Source organism: Sphaerodactylus townsendi, linkage group LG11 (genome assembly GCF_021028975.2).
Source record: "Sphaerodactylus townsendi isolate TG3544 linkage group LG11, MPM_Stown_v2.3, whole genome shotgun sequence".
Classification (NCBI taxonomy): domain Eukaryota; kingdom Metazoa; phylum Chordata; class Lepidosauria; order Squamata; family Sphaerodactylidae; genus Sphaerodactylus; species Sphaerodactylus townsendi.
In genome coordinates this window covers 55,121,366-55,138,453 of record NC_059435.1, presented here as the reverse complement: position 1 = coordinate 55,138,453, position 17,088 = coordinate 55,121,366, and the positions used below count along the sequence as shown (strand labels likewise).

The window sequence follows — 17,088 nt, the reverse complement described above, 5'->3', positions numbered from 1 at the left end:
CTGTTTAATGTGTGATCTACTTAGACTCCCAGATCCATTTCACATGTACTGTTGTCAAGCAGGTGTCACCCATACTATATCTACGCATTTCAGTTTTTCTGACTCAGTGCAGTATCTTATATTTATCTCTACTGAAATTTATTTTGTTAATTTTGGCCAGCTCTTTAACCTGTCCATGTCATTCTGAATTCTGACCCTGTCCTCTGGGGTAGTAGCTACACCTCCTAATTTGGTGTCATCCTCAAATTTGATTAGCATGCCCTCTATTCCATAATCCAAGTCGTTTATAAAAATATTGAATTGCACTGGGACCAGTACATAAACCTGTGGCATCCCACTTGTCACTTCTCTCCAGGTTGAAGATAAGAGCCATTGATGAGCACCCGTTGGGTTCAGTTAGTCAACCAATTACAAATCTATCTAACAGTAGCATTGTCTAGTTCACACTTCACTAGTTTACTTGAAAGAATATTAGGGGACACCTTGTCAAAATACAAAAATCAAGGCATGCTACATCCTTTCATCCAACAAGTTTCTTACTCTATCAAAAAAAGATAAGGTTAGTCTGGCATGATTTGTTTTTGAGAAATCCATGTTGACTTTTAATGATCATAGCAATCCCTTCTAAGTGCTTACAGGCTGTTTAATGATCTGCTGTACAATCTTTCCTGGTATTGATGCCAGATTGACTGAGTGGTAATTGTTTGGGACTTATTTTTTCTGCTTGTTGAAGATGAAGACAATATTTGGTCTCCTCCAGTTCGCTGGGATTTCTTCTGCCCCCCAGGAGTTCTCTAAGATTATATGGCCCCTTCCGCACACGCAAAATAGTGCATTTTCAAACCACTTTCACAACTGTTTGTAAGTGGATTTTGCTATTCCGCACAGCTTCAAAGAGCACTGAAAGCAGTTTGAAAGTGCATTATTCTGCATGTGCGAAATGAGCCTAAAATTGGCAAGTGGTTCTGAGATTACTTCTGCCAGTTCTTTTAGTACCCTGAGATGTAGTTCATCAGCCCTGGAGACTTGAATTCATCTAGAGTAGTCAGGTATTCCAGTACTACCTCTCTATCTATTCTGTGCCAATTTTTCCCTACTGCATTGTTGAGCAAGCACAATTGCAGCCTCATTGGTGCCCTTAAAACTACCTGGCTTGATTTAGCTTCTGATTACAGGTGGAACAGGCAGTAAGACATGGAGACCTGGCTGCTGAAATCACTGGCTTAAGGAACATGCCCACCTTGACACCTTATGCAGTTCAGTTAAGACTTTTGAGGGAGTCAGCAAAGAAAGATATCCTAGATTTTTCTGTCGCTTCGACAAATCCCAGAGATTGCACAGCGCAAACACAGATGTGCTTACATACTTCATAAACACAGTTCCCTTATTTCTGTAGCACTGCCATATGAAATAAATATCATTCCCTACTGCCAAATTCCTAGAATATCAAAGATTTGAATGCTGGCTCTATGATGCAACAACATTGCTTAGCATCCTAAAATATTTAAGTAACTGCATAATGTACTGCAGAGGTTATTTTTGCTTCTATCTACGGAGACAGCCTTGTTTTCAAGTGCTATGCACATACAATTGTCTGCAGAAGCTAAATTTATCGAAGACCATAAATACTGCATTTTAGAATATAGCACAAATCACACAGTAAAATAATCTGAAGGGCTGCATTCCTGAGACAATTTTAGGACAGCTCTGAGTTCAACAACTCCAAGTCTTGAATACACAGAGCAACTTTGCGAGTAATTTTGTGGATGTCACTTCTTATCTAGCCACTAATCTCCAATGGCTAGAAGACAGACAGTTTGGGTGTGTCTGAGCACTGAGAAAGCTTGCAACAAAATATTTTTTGCATGATGGGATATCCAAGCTTATTGTTCTAGAATGTAATGGATTGTAAAGAGGATTCCAGGAAATCCTGAATAGCTGCAGGCTAATCCATTCCAGGAAAGGCAGGCAAATAGCTTTCTGAGTAGAAACAGCAACTTGTGGCTTGGCTATATGCACACATGTGGACTCAGAGATATTCAGATCCTGTAGCCTGGGTTGCCCTGTATAAACCTCAAAATCTGCACCCTGTCCAGTCATTCAAGATGTATACACTGATGTGAGTAGCAACATACCTTTCATTCCTATCCAGATACCCATGAACATCTGCAAGGAACCCCACTAATTTATAGGCAAACATATACATTTTGTACACGTGATCAGATAACATTCCTAACTGAGTGGAAATATGCATCTACAGTGTCCTGTAGGCATTCATCTGTGTGCACAGACTTCCTGAAGAGAGCCAACAGCCATGATCACATCCCAATCAATGCATGTAACATTGTGTGTGTTTTGCATAGCATTATCTATTATTTCTGAGGTTCCTGTTGCACAGAATCACAGAAGTGTGCTATATTGGATGTCCCACCCTGAACCAGCTCATTTTGCACATAATTCAACTAGGTTGCCATGCAGTGGTATTTATGAATTAAGACTTTGAGTAGCATCTTTGCACCCAAATAGCTTATCACAAATGGAGAGCAAGTACATTTAAAAGAGGTACTTTGACACCCCACACCCAAATTTGTTTGTATCCTTAGAATGTCTCAGAGTCATACCTCCTTTGATTTTCCATTTGCAAATACATGTGAAAGGATAATTCAGCATTGCTAAAACAATGAATCCTTACCCTTAGATAGAAAGCACTCTCTGGTGACAGATATATCATCAATAGCAATGGTTTCGCCTGGGAGCCAAGGGTCAAATATTTGTCCTTGAATGACAACCTGTAGAATATTAAGCAGAATATTAGGAAGATATTACTGCTCCTGTATTAGTTGTTGTGGTATTGAACTTCTGTCTGATATTATGTGTTTATCGTTGAGGAACTTGGCCACAGGGGTTTGTGGAAGCTCTAGCTTCCTCTTCTTTTCTTTACCTTAAAACCCATCCCAGATGAATCCTGTATCTTTCTAGCACCCATATTAAAAAAGTTACCCTGAAGGTATACAGGTGCCAAATATCCTTTTCATACTAGTAACTGGAAAGAGCTGCTTGGTAGAGAAACCCTGCCTCACTTACTGAAAAATCTACTTTAAAGAAGCTCTGGGCGATGACTGATTACCAAATTCCAGTGAAGCCTGAAATAAAATGTCACTAACCCCTTTTGCTATGCACCTATGCAGTCTGAGAAGGAAATTAACATTTCTGCTCTTTCTGATGCCTCAGCATACACTCTGATTAAGCAAGAATAGTACTTTTGGAATAAGATATCTATTATCTTCTCTATTTGCGTTTTTCATTTAAAGTGGTTTGCTTGGTCACATAGAAATAGGGGGTGGAAATATGGGCACAGATTTCCCTTAATGACATTTAGGTATCAAGAACATGGCTTAGGTGATTTTTTCTATCAAATACATAATATATATGATATGCAGGAGCAAGATGGCCACAGCCTCACCACCTAAAAACTTGGAAGTCCAGGCTGTGGCAGGGGTGCACTGATGTCCAGCTCCAATGCCAGTGTGTGTGTTGGGGGTCAAGATGTTTTGGGATCTACATTACTTGAACTCCCACCTGGGGTTCAGAGCCGGTAGCATGGCACCGCAGCCCTTGGACCTATGTTACCATTTTAGTGGCATAAGTCCTGTGTTCCCCATGGGACTTTTTGATGATTGGGGGAAGAGTTCAGGGCTTTCCCCTACTCCCTATGCTACTGGAAAGCCCAACTGAAGTTTGCTGGGTAATGCCACATTAGAACCACAGCCCACCGCCTTTAGATTTGGATGAGGCTGTTGGTTTAATAAGTCACAATTACAACTGGTTAACATAATCAAAGCACACAAAACACTGATTTGAAACATGGCTGGATACTTGAATACTATAAGAGGGGTTCATTAACATATCCTCCCACCATGTACACTAACATGTGACAATTCAACTCATTTCATCTTGACTTGCTTGCATAACTGCTGAATTAATTATTCTATTAATTTATGAGATACAGTGAAGCAATAATATAATACTTGCACAAATTTTCAATCTGTATCTCATTCACTCAAATTAACTTCTGCTTCAAGTCCTGGCATGGCTTGCCACTTCCAATCATCTCATAACAAGTGCACCAGAATAGCAAGCATACCTCAGAGTTCTGAGTCCTGTTGAATGCTATCACAGCCTTTTGCCATTGGCTTTTTATCCCTTCTGTCTCCTGCCAAATGGTTGTTAAAGTCTCATCAGAAAGAGTTCGGAGTCTTACTGTAAGGGTCCCATTTATCTGACCAATCCAATAATAAAACGAAATCTAAAAATTAGAGAAACAGTTTAAGAGGGCTGGCAAATTGAAGTGGCAACAAATTACATGAGAAGATTTATCCAAATACCTGGCAGGTAAGTTGGTTACTCGCCTCAGAGAACACCCTGCTTCTCAGAACTGAAGGGTATGGAACCTGTTCCAAGGGCAATGTCAGGAAAAAAGCTATTTATAAGAAGAGGAAGACAGATTATTTTCAAATTTGTTTTCCTAGAAATTATAGTATAGCCAAAAGCAACCAATCAACAAAAGAAATAATGGAGGAGGCAACTCGCCCAATGGAATCATGTCAACAGATAGCAAAAGATCTAGCTCCATATTACAACAGATAGGAAAAGATCTAGCTCCATATTTTTTAGACCAGAGATGTTGACTGAAACAATTATTACAAACTTAGAGGTTTTGGAGGAACCAGAATTATTCACAGTGCAAACCTATGTAGGATAGGTATTTGGATATTTATGGCCTGAATCGATATTCAAAAAATACTTTATCAAATACCTGGAATGATATCTGATAATTGGGTCTCCAAAACCGCAGAAATATTCTAGAATATCCAGGGTTAGTGTTTTAAGGTCCCTAGGTCTGTTTGCTAACAATGGATACTGGAGTTAGTTTAACTCCCTTATTGGAGGGAGTTAGTTGAATCAAAACTTTTATTATTAGGTTATCAGTCTACAGATTTAACAGCCAAGTCTGCCAAGTCTGTAAACTCTAAATAACTTCTTGAATTAGACCTATTTAGCTCATATATGTGAACTCAAAGGGTGTGCTCCCTTTTTCTATGCATCTTTCATACCAGAAAAGCCCTCCTGCTCATATATACCTTCTAATTGTCCTATGATGCTATAGAATAGCTTTTAGGCTATCTTGACAAAATGCAATTCCATCTCAGTTGTCAAAAGTTGATACAGTAATAGGTCTTATTCTGATAAGATGTGTCTTTATACATCAGAGCTGATAGACACGTTGGACATTGCCTTTTAGAATGTGGGCTATTCACACACACAAGAAATAAATTTATTTCTCCCTGTCTGCAAATAGTTACTGATGCACCTATAGGCGACAAACTGAAATTTTTGCCTGCTGGGTCAGAACCTAGTGTAACACTATTAGCTGCAAAAATGGATAGAAAATGAATGATTAATTTTATCTCAAGGGATTTTACTGTGATTTAGCTCATGGTCTTTAGGCCAATAGAGCTGTATCATAAAAGTAAAGTACGTATTCTCTTTCAACTCACTTAAAATGCAGCAAAATTCTGTCTGAAGGAGCATCTCATCAGCTTTCTGTACACATTTACTATTTGTTTCCTGCCATCCAAATCCTCACTGCTCTTTTCTAAGCTGTAGTGTCTTCTTCTCCCCTTGCCCCTCTCACTTTTATCTGGTTTGTTTAAACTACATGTGGTTCAGACTATGGCACTTCTAGCCTCTACAACGTATAGCACACCTCTGAAGTTTAAGAGAATGATAGCTCTGGGGTATCAGCTGGTTGCGAACAAACAAATAAAAAAACCTTTGTTATCCAGACCATTGTAGGAAAAGGTGTATTTTTAACCTTTACATTGACAGAGAAACAAGGCTGCAAGGTCTTGGGGGTGAGGGGAGCAGGGCCTGTCTTATTATTATACACTCATACAGTCAAACCTGGATTTATAAACAAGCTAAGGAAATTTATTCTTGACCTTCTGGCAGAGTGGCCTCCCTGTTCCCAGTGCATTTTCTGGTTTCATACCTTGAACTTTGAACCCAAGGAGTATATTTGCTTGTTCAAATGAGTCACTCCTTTCTCATCTGATATCCTGTCTGACTGAAGGCTGCTCTGACATAAATCTAGAGTGTATTTACCCTTTTCTGGCTGAAATAATGGAGATCTGGGTCTACAAGCAGTGGCTATCCTTTCCCAATACCAATGCCAAACTCTTTCTCAAGCTCATACTCTCACAGACAGCTAAACAGAGACTGTGACCACTCTACACTAAATCCAGCCCTACTTGACTAAAAACATTTTCATTATATTCCAGCTGGAAATTGACTGCTCATAGGCTGTAGCTGCATTTGAGTCCAATCCCTGTTCCTAATGGGACTACTGATCTCTTACTTTGATGTCCATTTGAATTCTGTAAAATGACCAAAAATGGCTTTAGGTAAGAAACCAATTTTATGCTTCTAGTACACTTTCAATTTTTCAAATTACAGTCTTGGAGAATGTTTAAAAGCTAATATTAGAAAGAAATGTAGACCAAAAAGATTCCATGTTTTTTCCCTATCCTTTTTTTCCAGTCTATTCCTATGATAAACATTTGGCTTGATCATATGTACAGTTAATTATAGGGAAAAAATAGAGTCTTCTCGCTACAGTTTTAGCCTCCTTTTTTCTTCAAGGTGGACATAGTAAAGCAAATTACAAAACGTAAACTTGTGTCATTGATGGAGAGCAAGGAACAGCCCCAGGCTAAAGATTTATCCATTAATGAAAAAAACGCTCAAGTTTTCTAAGAAGCCAGACAAGATTTTTTCAGAGAATGCAAGTTTGGCCTCCTTGCCAATTCTATTAACTATGTATGCTTTAAAATACATTTTATTGTCCCTTATTTGAAATGCAAGCCATCCTATTGTGCCTTTGAGACAAAAAGGCTAGGATTTTTATGCACTTGTATTTTGTATATCCATGTCTATTAAAGGGCTTATGAGAAGAGGTCCACAGAGAGGAACAAAACTGCTCTTATACAAGGAAACTTTTTTTTCCCTGCCAGCACTATGATAACTTTTGTTTGTGTAGGTATTTGGATGGAAGAAATAATGTTTTATATTTGTATGAATAGTCCTAGTGTTGCTTTAGTTGACTATAAAATATAAGAACTACCCTCCTACAGGAATCTCTCACAATTAGCTAGAGTACCTCTTAAGTGTCTACCCGGTTATCAAGCCTGTGCAACAAGAAAATCTGGGGAGATGGATATTCTCTGAATTACTCTGTAGCCATGAAGTTTCTGAAGATAGATTTATTGGAAGGTAATCAGTTATTCTTACCTGAGTTATTGCTATTGTGGTCAAAGAGAGGGGTTCCTTTGATGCTCAACCCATTTCTCCTTATCCACCCAGAAGGTAATCCTCCATTTTCCAAAATATTGCAGCAATCATTCTCAAAATCACATATTTCATAATAGGGATCTAATTTTAAAAGGCAAGATTTATCATTTGCAATTCATAATGAAGTCACTCTAAATAAATTGCACAAGCATTTGTGCAAAAAATATTTTGTCACAGTGATTTCAGTAGATTACAATTTCTCTAATTCAAACATATTCATCCTAAATAAAAAGCTCACAGTAATTCTGTACTTCAGTGTTAACAGTACTATGACTTATGGTTACCAACTGGACACAGTGTGTAACAGACTTCCCTCTGTGATACACCTCTGAAGATGCCAGCCACAGATGCAGGCGAAACGTTAGGAACAAGATCTGCCAGACCATGGCCACACAGCCTGGAAAACCCACAATAACCACTTCATTTTTACTTTATCATTACTTTATCAAAGGACAAGTTTTTTGAGATGCAGCCTCGTATGTTTAAAGACTTTTAACATGCCTCCCAAGACATAAGGGCCCATCTTAATGTTTAAACTACAGCCTCCATCACAGGTGAAATCTCAGATCTGTGGTGAACTCAGCACGGCTACTCCTGATCATTAAGTGTACCTACCCCATATTTAACAAAGCTTCAAAGAAATAAATGGAGAAGCAGTGATTTCTTCATTACCAATATTTCCTTATTTTGTCTTATTTTGCCTAAACTTATGCTTTCATGTACACACACAATTTTATACAATGGTATACAATGATCTGAGACAGAAAGTAGCAGTTAATTTTAGGTTCTAGAATCCCATTTGAAAAGCACTGTCATACACATGTGTGAAATAACATCTGTAAAGAAAATGCACTTTAGTAGTATTTACTTACAGTCATCCCTGCCATCCTTGGATTGGTAAGTAAAACTACACATCTCTGATGAAATCGAAGAGCCATCACCACATTGAAAATCTTCTTTGGAAGGACGAAACACTGCCAGATTGAAACACAACAGGGCCCAAAAGTTGCTGATTTTGATCATTGAAAATGCTTCTGTAGAGAGACCTTGTACTTGTCAAGAACAACTACAGTAATCTAGGAACTTGAAGTGTATGCAAAATGTCACATCTAAGTATGAAAGTTCCTAAACCTTCATCTAGCTCCAGATATCCAGTGATCTTTCATCCAATGCTATATGGCATACACACAGTGTTTTACTTCTGATATTCACATAAGTATAACTTTGGAAAATATTTAACTGGATTTTATGGCACATAGATATACGGCAGTGCAACTCAATTGTTTATAATTAACCTATTGCTCAGAATTTACAAAGACAATCAGATAAATTTACTAACAATGTACTGCATTGTACATGAACCAGTATTAAAGGGTACTTCTGTCTGGGACATCAAAAAGCCATATCGTTAGCCCAATTTTAAAGAATCTTATACACTGTTCTGATTATTCAGGTTAATCATATTAATATATTTTGTCATTTTGTGAAGGTGTGTGTCATTTTTTAACTTAATGGTACTACTAGAGTCATGTTCTCAGATCCCAGTATGAAGCAATGGTTAAAATGTTGAACCAGGATGAGGAAAGGGGGAAGGGGTTCAAACCCTTATTCTGCCATAGAAGACCAGTCCCAGTGTTTTAGCTTAATCTACTTCACATGACTGCTGTGAAGATGTGGGAATCCATATGCCACCTGAGCCCCTTGGAGAAAGATTGAGAGAGAAACTGGCCAGAAAATATGAGGACCTAGTTTCTGTCTAACCTTGGAACTATAGGAAAGTCTGCAATCTTTGTGACAGAGGTTGCAATTAATTTTTCTGCTGTTATGTTAGCTAGAGATTTTGCTAACTCAGCTATAAGCATTCATCAGATCTCAGATCTCTTTGCCTTGTCTCCATCAGATTTGACCAGTAGCTGTGGTGGTGGACTTCATTTTTTCCTGCCTTTTTGGCATCTTGTGTATTTGTGAAGTTTGTGAAACTGATTCTCTCTCACCGTCATGGATAATTGGATCTGGTAATTAAATGACACATGGGATTATAAGGCTGTGCTAAAATGCACAGATGTGAAATAACATCAGGAACAAGGACTTAGATCAGGGGTAGGGAACCTGCGGCTCTCCAGATGTTCAGGAACTACAATTCCCATCAGCCCCTACCAGCATGGCCAATTGGCCATGCTGACAGAGGCTGATGGGAATTGTAGTTCCTGAACATCTGGCGAGCCGCAGGTTCCCTACCCCTGACTTAGATGAATGACATCGTTGGTGGAATTTTTCTAAAAACGCTACATCAAATAACTTGTCCCATTCGTAAAAATGCCTGTTGCACACTTGGAAGCTGAGCTTCTTTTGTATTTGCTTTTGTGTATCAAGGCTTCTAGCTCAGTTTTCACAAAAAATATATAATTTGTACCTGAAGTAATTGGGATGTTAGTAACCATTCCCATGGCATCAAATTTTGTACAATACCAGAATTTAATTTGACTGCATTGGGAAAAGGAGAGGCTGATACTGCATTTTCTATTTCATTACATTCATTATAAGTAACATCCCCCATTCTGAAAAAAAATCCATGTGTATTGTCAAATGACATCTAACTAATTGCTCAAAGCACAGAATTTCACAGGGCATACTTGTTGTACTATACATTTGATACCTGTGACCAACAGTTGTACTATACATTTGATACCTGTGACCAACAGACCAACTATACATCACTTGCAAGAACTCGGAGCACTGCCTTGAAGGCAGATCAACCAGTGACATCATTCTTCTGGAGACAGGCAAATTTGCACTGATATTATAATAGAAGCAGTGTGATACAATCCTGTGTAATGCTGGATGGGAGGCAGCTGGATATATGTGAATTTGTACAGTTGGAAATGATAGAAATGTATTCCTAGGAGCAGAGATATATTGCTTTATAAAGATCTACCTAAAGGGCATGTTCCCCATGATCCTCTGCCCTGCTGTATGGCTAGATTGTCAAGATCCTTCTATAATTATATCTCATATATCAGGTCTGAACAGTCTACCTTCTGGCCATAGAATATGAGATGGGAGGATGTATTTTAAGTACTTTTCTGATTTAATATTAGCAATTGAATAATATTAGTGCAATTTACTATTCACATATGACACCACTAGGCACAAACTTTTAACAGCTAAATTATCTTAAAATATGAACGTTTAAGCAAGCCTCAAAAATTCCCCTTCTAACTTGCTCATTTTCTTTACTTGCCTGGCCTTGGTTTTTCTTTCTTACTTTTCTTGGATTAATCAACTAGATATGAAATTTCTCCTTCTTGTATTTCTTCTGCAGTCTTGTTACAGCACATGTTCCATGCCACATACTTTCATTTAAGTCACTATGAATTTGTTAACTTTATTTAGTGTACATACAATGTAGACTGCAATAACTATTTCAAATATGGCCTATATGTATTAGATACATGTTGCAATCTGTATTTCCATAATTCTTCATATAAGGATAATATCTATCCAATGTGTACCTCAAATCTCGATTGCTTACACATATGCAGTTCAATAGCATGATCAACTTGGATTGAAATAGCATATTCTGGGGAAAATATTATTGAATTTAAAAACAGCAATAATCCATTTCCTCATTATCTTCACGTGAAAATAAGCAGACTAAGGCTGATTCCGCATGGGCCAAAAACAGCAGTGTGAAAACAGTGTGAAAACAGTATAAACCCTTTTACAGCGTTTTAAACCCTTTTACACCATTTTCACACCATTTTCACACTGCTGTTTTTGGCCCATGCGGAATCAGCCAAAGAGTCCTACAGGGTCAGACCAATGGTCCATCAAATCCAGCATAATGTTTCCAACAGGGGCAAATTAGTGTCCCAGCTCATAGGAAGAACAATAAGGTCAGATCCTCCCTTAGTGCTGGCAATCAGCACTCACACTTAGAAGTATTTTTGTGCCATTAAGTCACAGCTGACTTATGGCAACCCTATAGGGCACAGGTGTCAAACTTGCGGCCCTCCAGATGTTATGGACCACAATTCCCATCATCCCCTGCCAGCATGATGCTGGCAGAGGATGATGGGGATTGTAGTCCATAACATGTGGAGGGCCACGCGTTTGACACCTATGCTATAGGGTTTCAGGGCAAGAGATGTTCAGAGGTGGTTTGCCATTGCCTGGCTCCATGTCACAATTCTGGGGTTCCTTGGAGGTTTCCCATCCAAATACTGGTGTTCCTTGGAGGTTTCCCATCACAATTCTGGTGTTCCTTGGAGGTTTCCCATCAGAGGCAACCCTGCTTAGCTTCTGAGATCTGACGAGATCAGGCTGGACCAGGGCTATCTAGGTCAGTCATTTAAAAGCATACTGCCTTCAAAAAAGGAGATCCTATTCAACCAACATGGTTAATAATCACTAATGGCTCTACCTCCATGAATTTGTCTACTTTCATTTTAACAGTGAGCTCCTCAAAGTGTGTGAAGTGGTACTTTCTTTCATCTGTCAAGAATCTTCTAGATATCAATTTTGTTTCCTCCCCAAGAGAAAGGAAAGGAAGAAAACTTTATTTTTTGCAGACCACGCATAATTTGATTAGCCTCTGTCATGTCCCATACTAGTAGTATTTCCTCCTAAATGAAAATCCCTTAATTCTTTTTAAAGCAATATCATTTTAATCTTTTGAGCTTACTTAACAAAATTTATTGTAAATGATTCAACTTTGAATACTGCAAAATTCTCATTTCTATAAGGGCATCACGTTTTGCATGAGGGAATAATCTACCAGCTACAATGTGGTAAGTGTTGTCAAGCCACCTCCAACTCATGGTGACCCTACAAATTAATGTCCTCCAAAATGTCCTATCATTAACAGCCTTGTTGAGGTCTTGCAAACTGAGGGTCGTGGCTTCATTTATTGAGTCAATTCATCTCATGTTGGTTCTCCTTTTTCTCCTGCTGCCTTCAACCTTTCCTAGCATTATTGTCATTTCCAGTGACTCTTGTCTTCTCACTAGCTAAAGTACTGATAAGGTAACCTAGTTTTTTTAAATATCATACCACATCTGAAAATGCAGAGGAGAAAGGGAAGGTTTTCCTTTAAAAGATGGAGGTTTATCTGTAATATTTTCTTTAACTGTGTGTTCTGTACTATGTGAACTTCATAGTATCTTGGTGGCTGTCATGTAAAGTGTATTTGTTCTAACACATGATTAATCCGGAAGCCTGATAAACCTCCATCTTATATACCACCATTATATCTTTTGCTGCTCGTCACTTAGGAATTAGTGGGTAACACTGCATTTTTAGGCACCAGCTAAGATGGCTGTTGTATTTCCTAAGAATGATCTACATACGCAGCAGAATGAGATGGAAAACCCTGATGTGGTAGAATAGAATAACTGGACAATATCCCATACTTCAGATGGAGAGAAGCCATTTTTAAAAGTCCTCATGTAAAAAAAAAAGTCCATGGAAGTATAAAATCAGAACATCTGAGAGAAATGTTATTTCTTGGTTCAATATTTCCTTTGCTACTCACAATATTTTTTACTCAAGTAATTGTTATATATCAGTAAAAATTATGAGGTGCTGATATTCAGATTTCCCAGTACTTCATCTTTTGAGAATTAATGATGCAGCTGTCCAAACAGCAAAACCTTCCCTTCACCTCTCCTGCTAGGTGGACCAGCTGACATTGACAATAATACTTTATATGGGGTAAGGATTGTCTGGGATTTCTGAAAGACAAACCCTCCTTACACATTTCCTTCATATCAGTGAAACATCTATGATCCAGTTAATGCCAGAGGATGCAAAAAGAGGAAATAATTTTAAGTATATATTGCTAGTTTTACACATGCACACACGAACAGACATGCACACACACACACATATATGAAAAATTGTTTCAGCAGCAAAAGTTTGTCTTCTGAGGGAACAGAAATTTCACTCAGGAGAATGTAGTCATGGCTTGTAAGAACTGTAAATCACATTAAGTTTAATAAACCCGGCATATCAAAGCTGAAATTTTAACCTGCATGCAACACATACTCTCTGCTAAGAGATCTGAAATTGCCTAGCAGCAGTTTATATATATATCCCTTTAATATAATAATCCCATTTGGCGCTCCACTTAATGCTCATATTTTATAAACATCATGAATTTTAAAATATCCATTTGTCTAAGTATGTTTACAGAAGAACAGTTTTCTTGCATATTTGGAGAGGCACATAAAAAAACAAATAAGTAATAGTTTCATAATAATTCCCAAACAATTCCCAGCTACCGAACCATGCAACAAGGTGTAACATGCATATGATTATGTGATTTCTTTCCAAGTTTTATCCTGAGAAACTTTAAAATCCTGACATAGAAGAAAAAGAAGAGTTTGGATTTATATCCCACCTTTCTCTCCTATAAGGAAACTCAAGGTGGCTTACAAACTCCTTTCCCTTCCTCTCCCCACAACAGATACCTTGTGAGGTAGGTGGGGCTGAGAGAGTTCCTAGCCCAAGATTACCCTGCAGGAATGTAGGAGTGCAGAAACACATCTGGTTCACCAGAGTGGGAAATCAAACCTGGTTCTACAGATTTAGAATCCACCTGCTCTTAACCACTATGCCATGCCGTCTCCTGGCTACAGCTAAGCTTAATGAACCCTCATAATTTTTAGAGAAAAAATAAAAGTACATTTTCAAACTTGTTATAGCAAGTTTTTCAGACTTTGTACAATTCATATGAAGTCACCTTCTACCAAGTGAGATGGATTTGTCTACCGAGTGCTATAGCACACCAACAACCCCTGAAAAAGACTCCAAAACCCCAGCTCCCAGAAGCGTCAGAATGAACCTGAAACTCGGACTGAGGAGAGAGCAGGGACTGCCACAGCGACACCCTATTGAAGTGTGTTAAGAACTCTACCCAAACTGACAAGTCTGATTTAATGCCCTTGTTCAGACGGATGTAGTGGTGAGGCGCAGCTATGCCCCGCATTGCTTGAGCAGAGCAGGCACAAAAGGGGTGGCCAGGAGCTACCACCCTGCAAGCAAAATTCAGGTGACCCAGCACCACTTGCATTTCTTTTAGCGTGCACTTGCTGCGAAGTAAAAGAGCCCCAAGTGCAAGTTTGAGCATGTGTGTGAACATTGCTCAGGGCCCTGAAACCTTACTGTTCAGAACTGCCTTTTCCTTGGCAGGCCTTCAGGGGTGGCGAGTTAGTTTCAGTGTCTCATTCTGACCCTACCAGTAGGGCCTTGGCTCACGGCGATGTTAACATCGAAGACCAGGCCCTCCATATCAGGCTGCGCCAATCTAAAACTGACCAATGGGCATGGGGGATGACTATAATTCTACAGCCGGCCCGGTTTGGCCTCCCCTGCCCAGTGGCTTGGACGGCCACTTACCTCGCTGCCCATCCTGAGGTCCCAGGCCCGCTGCTCATTCACAAGAAAGGGTCCTGCTTATCACGTGATCAACTGGTCAGTGTGTTCAGGATGTGCCTGATAAGGCTTGATCTCCCACACTTGTCCTATGGCCTCCATTCTTTTCGAATCAGAGCGGCATTCACAGCAGCTTCCCTGGGGTGGTCCGCTGAATGTATTCAATCTCTGGGCAGGTGGCATTCTTCTGCCTACAAGGCTTACATCAGGCCCCTGGCACACGCTTAAACAAGCTGTCTTTCAGTCTCTGCAGGTCCCCGGCAAATATGGATTATCGGTCACAGGATCGTTCATTGGGCATCCCGCTACGCTGCCTCTTCAGGTTGGGGCTGGAACATGGGCCTACCAGCTGGAGTTCGGGTCTCATGGTTTGGCTTCAGAAGGATGCGCTGGGATGCCCTTTTACCCATACTTCAGGAGAAGATAGATCATTTTGGAGCTCCTCATGCACTCATCATACACCTTGGAGAGAACAACTTGCCAGCTTGCAAACAGATCACTTTGATCCATAAGATCCGGGCCAATCTGGACATTATTTTCCGTATGTTGCCCGGAACCATGCTTTTTTGGTCCAAACTTTTGGAGAGGCGGTGCTGGCGTGTTGCTGTCTCTCCCAAACAGGTGGACTTAGCTAGGATTAAGACTTGCTGTGCAGCTTCGCATTTAGTAATTGAACATGGGGGGAGATGCATCACTCACTGGGACATCACACACATACAAGCTGGAGCCTCTTTACAAGGCCGATGGGGTGCATTTATCTTTGTGGTGTATGGACTGTTGGCTTCATAGCAAATTGAGGTGAATTGTATGATTAGCTCAAGGTTTAGGAAGCCTGTGGCAGGAGCTGGTTTACAGCTCTGTGGCGAGTTGCGCATGGGGGACTGATCTATAGTTGGGGGGACAGCGGGTGAGATACCCCCTTTAAGGAACCTCCTTAAGAGGTTTGGGCTAGAGCAAGCCAACGGGTTTCATGCCCAGACGTGGGCTTATATGGCTTGCACCCCCAGCAGCAAGAGTAGTCTTCAGGAAGTGGCAACCGCCCATCTGGAATCTCTCATAGCTGCTCCAAAGTGTGCCAATTTTGTCTCAGCAGACGGGCTGGAAAATTTTTTTTAGGGTGCTGGGGTACAGCACATGGGCTGCCCAGCACACAGATCAGACCCCCATGCTGTGCCTTACGCTTCTGTTTACCTTGAATCAATATGTTTAATAAAAGGCTATGGCCAACTTTTTACCACTTAAAACCAGGCTGCTGTTGTATTAATGTAAGGTTTAAACAGGTGGGAAGGCTTTTAGCTACTTCTCTCAGACAGCAAATGTCTCACGGGGTAGAGGAAGATTTCATGGATTGGATCTGTTAACCTGCTGCTTCCCATACCAGGTTCTTGAATTAAATCACCCACATAATTATTAACCACAGTGGTGAAAGTCACAAATCAGAGCCTGTTCTGGGATCCAACTTTTCTCCACGTGTGCGCAAAGTGTTGTCAATTGTCTTCAGTTTAATAAACCCTCTGATTCATTATGATAAAATGAATGTTATACGCATTCACACACATTCGCCTACTTCTGTTTTGGAGGTGTAGCAAATGCAGAATGAATGTAAACATGCATCATGTACCAGTTCATATACATGTAATCAAGACACGGTGCATGTGTGTGTGTTAAGTACCATCAAGTTGTTTCCAACATATGCCGAGCCTATGCATGACCTTCAGAATGTCCTGTCATTAGCGACTTGCTCAGAACTCGAGTAGTATCCTGGAATCTGAATGATACTGTAGCTTTATATCAGTGACTGTAAAGGGCTGGCTTCTTGCATTTTGTATGGTTTGTTGCAGTCCTGATAACAAACACAGTGATTTTTACAATGCAAGGAAATACCTAGGGTATCAAGTAACAGAAGGTATTTCACTGCCACAATATGAGCAACCTCTGAAATCAGTATCAAGCCATTTGAGTTAATATGTACTTCCTAATATAGAATGACCTCCATACAGGAATCCGGGAGCATAATTCATATGTACAAATAATCACCTTTTGTTCTTCGGCTCTCAAAGAAGTTGATCCAAATCAAATTCTATGCCATTGGGCTTGCTCTATGGATCCACCAAAGTTGCCATTTAAATGCAAACCATTCTTTCTGTTTAGCAATTGGCAGTAATGTGGACAAAAATCACTGGGTTTGTGTTAGCTGTTTTTTTTATTCTGCTTTCATTTCTTACACATTTCTGTTTCAAAAGT

General features: G+C 39.6%; 1 protein-coding gene across 1 annotated transcript in view; it reads right to left on the bottom strand.

The window, feature by feature from the left end:
* Positions 1–15,254, bottom strand: part of MALRD1 (MAM and LDL receptor class A domain containing 1) — a 268,644-nt gene extending 253,390 nt beyond the window's left edge. Inside the window, exons 1-3 of the mRNA XM_048510491.1 lie at positions 15,191–15,254; positions 8,283–8,384; positions 7,351–7,491 (exon numbers count right to left, since the gene is read on the bottom strand). Coding sequence (XP_048366448.1) covers positions 7,351–7,491; positions 8,283–8,384; positions 15,191–15,254 — 307 coding nt within the window. The remainder of the gene's footprint in view (positions 1–7,350; positions 7,492–8,282; positions 8,385–15,190) is intronic.
* Positions 15,255–17,088: the final 1,834 nt, after the last annotated feature.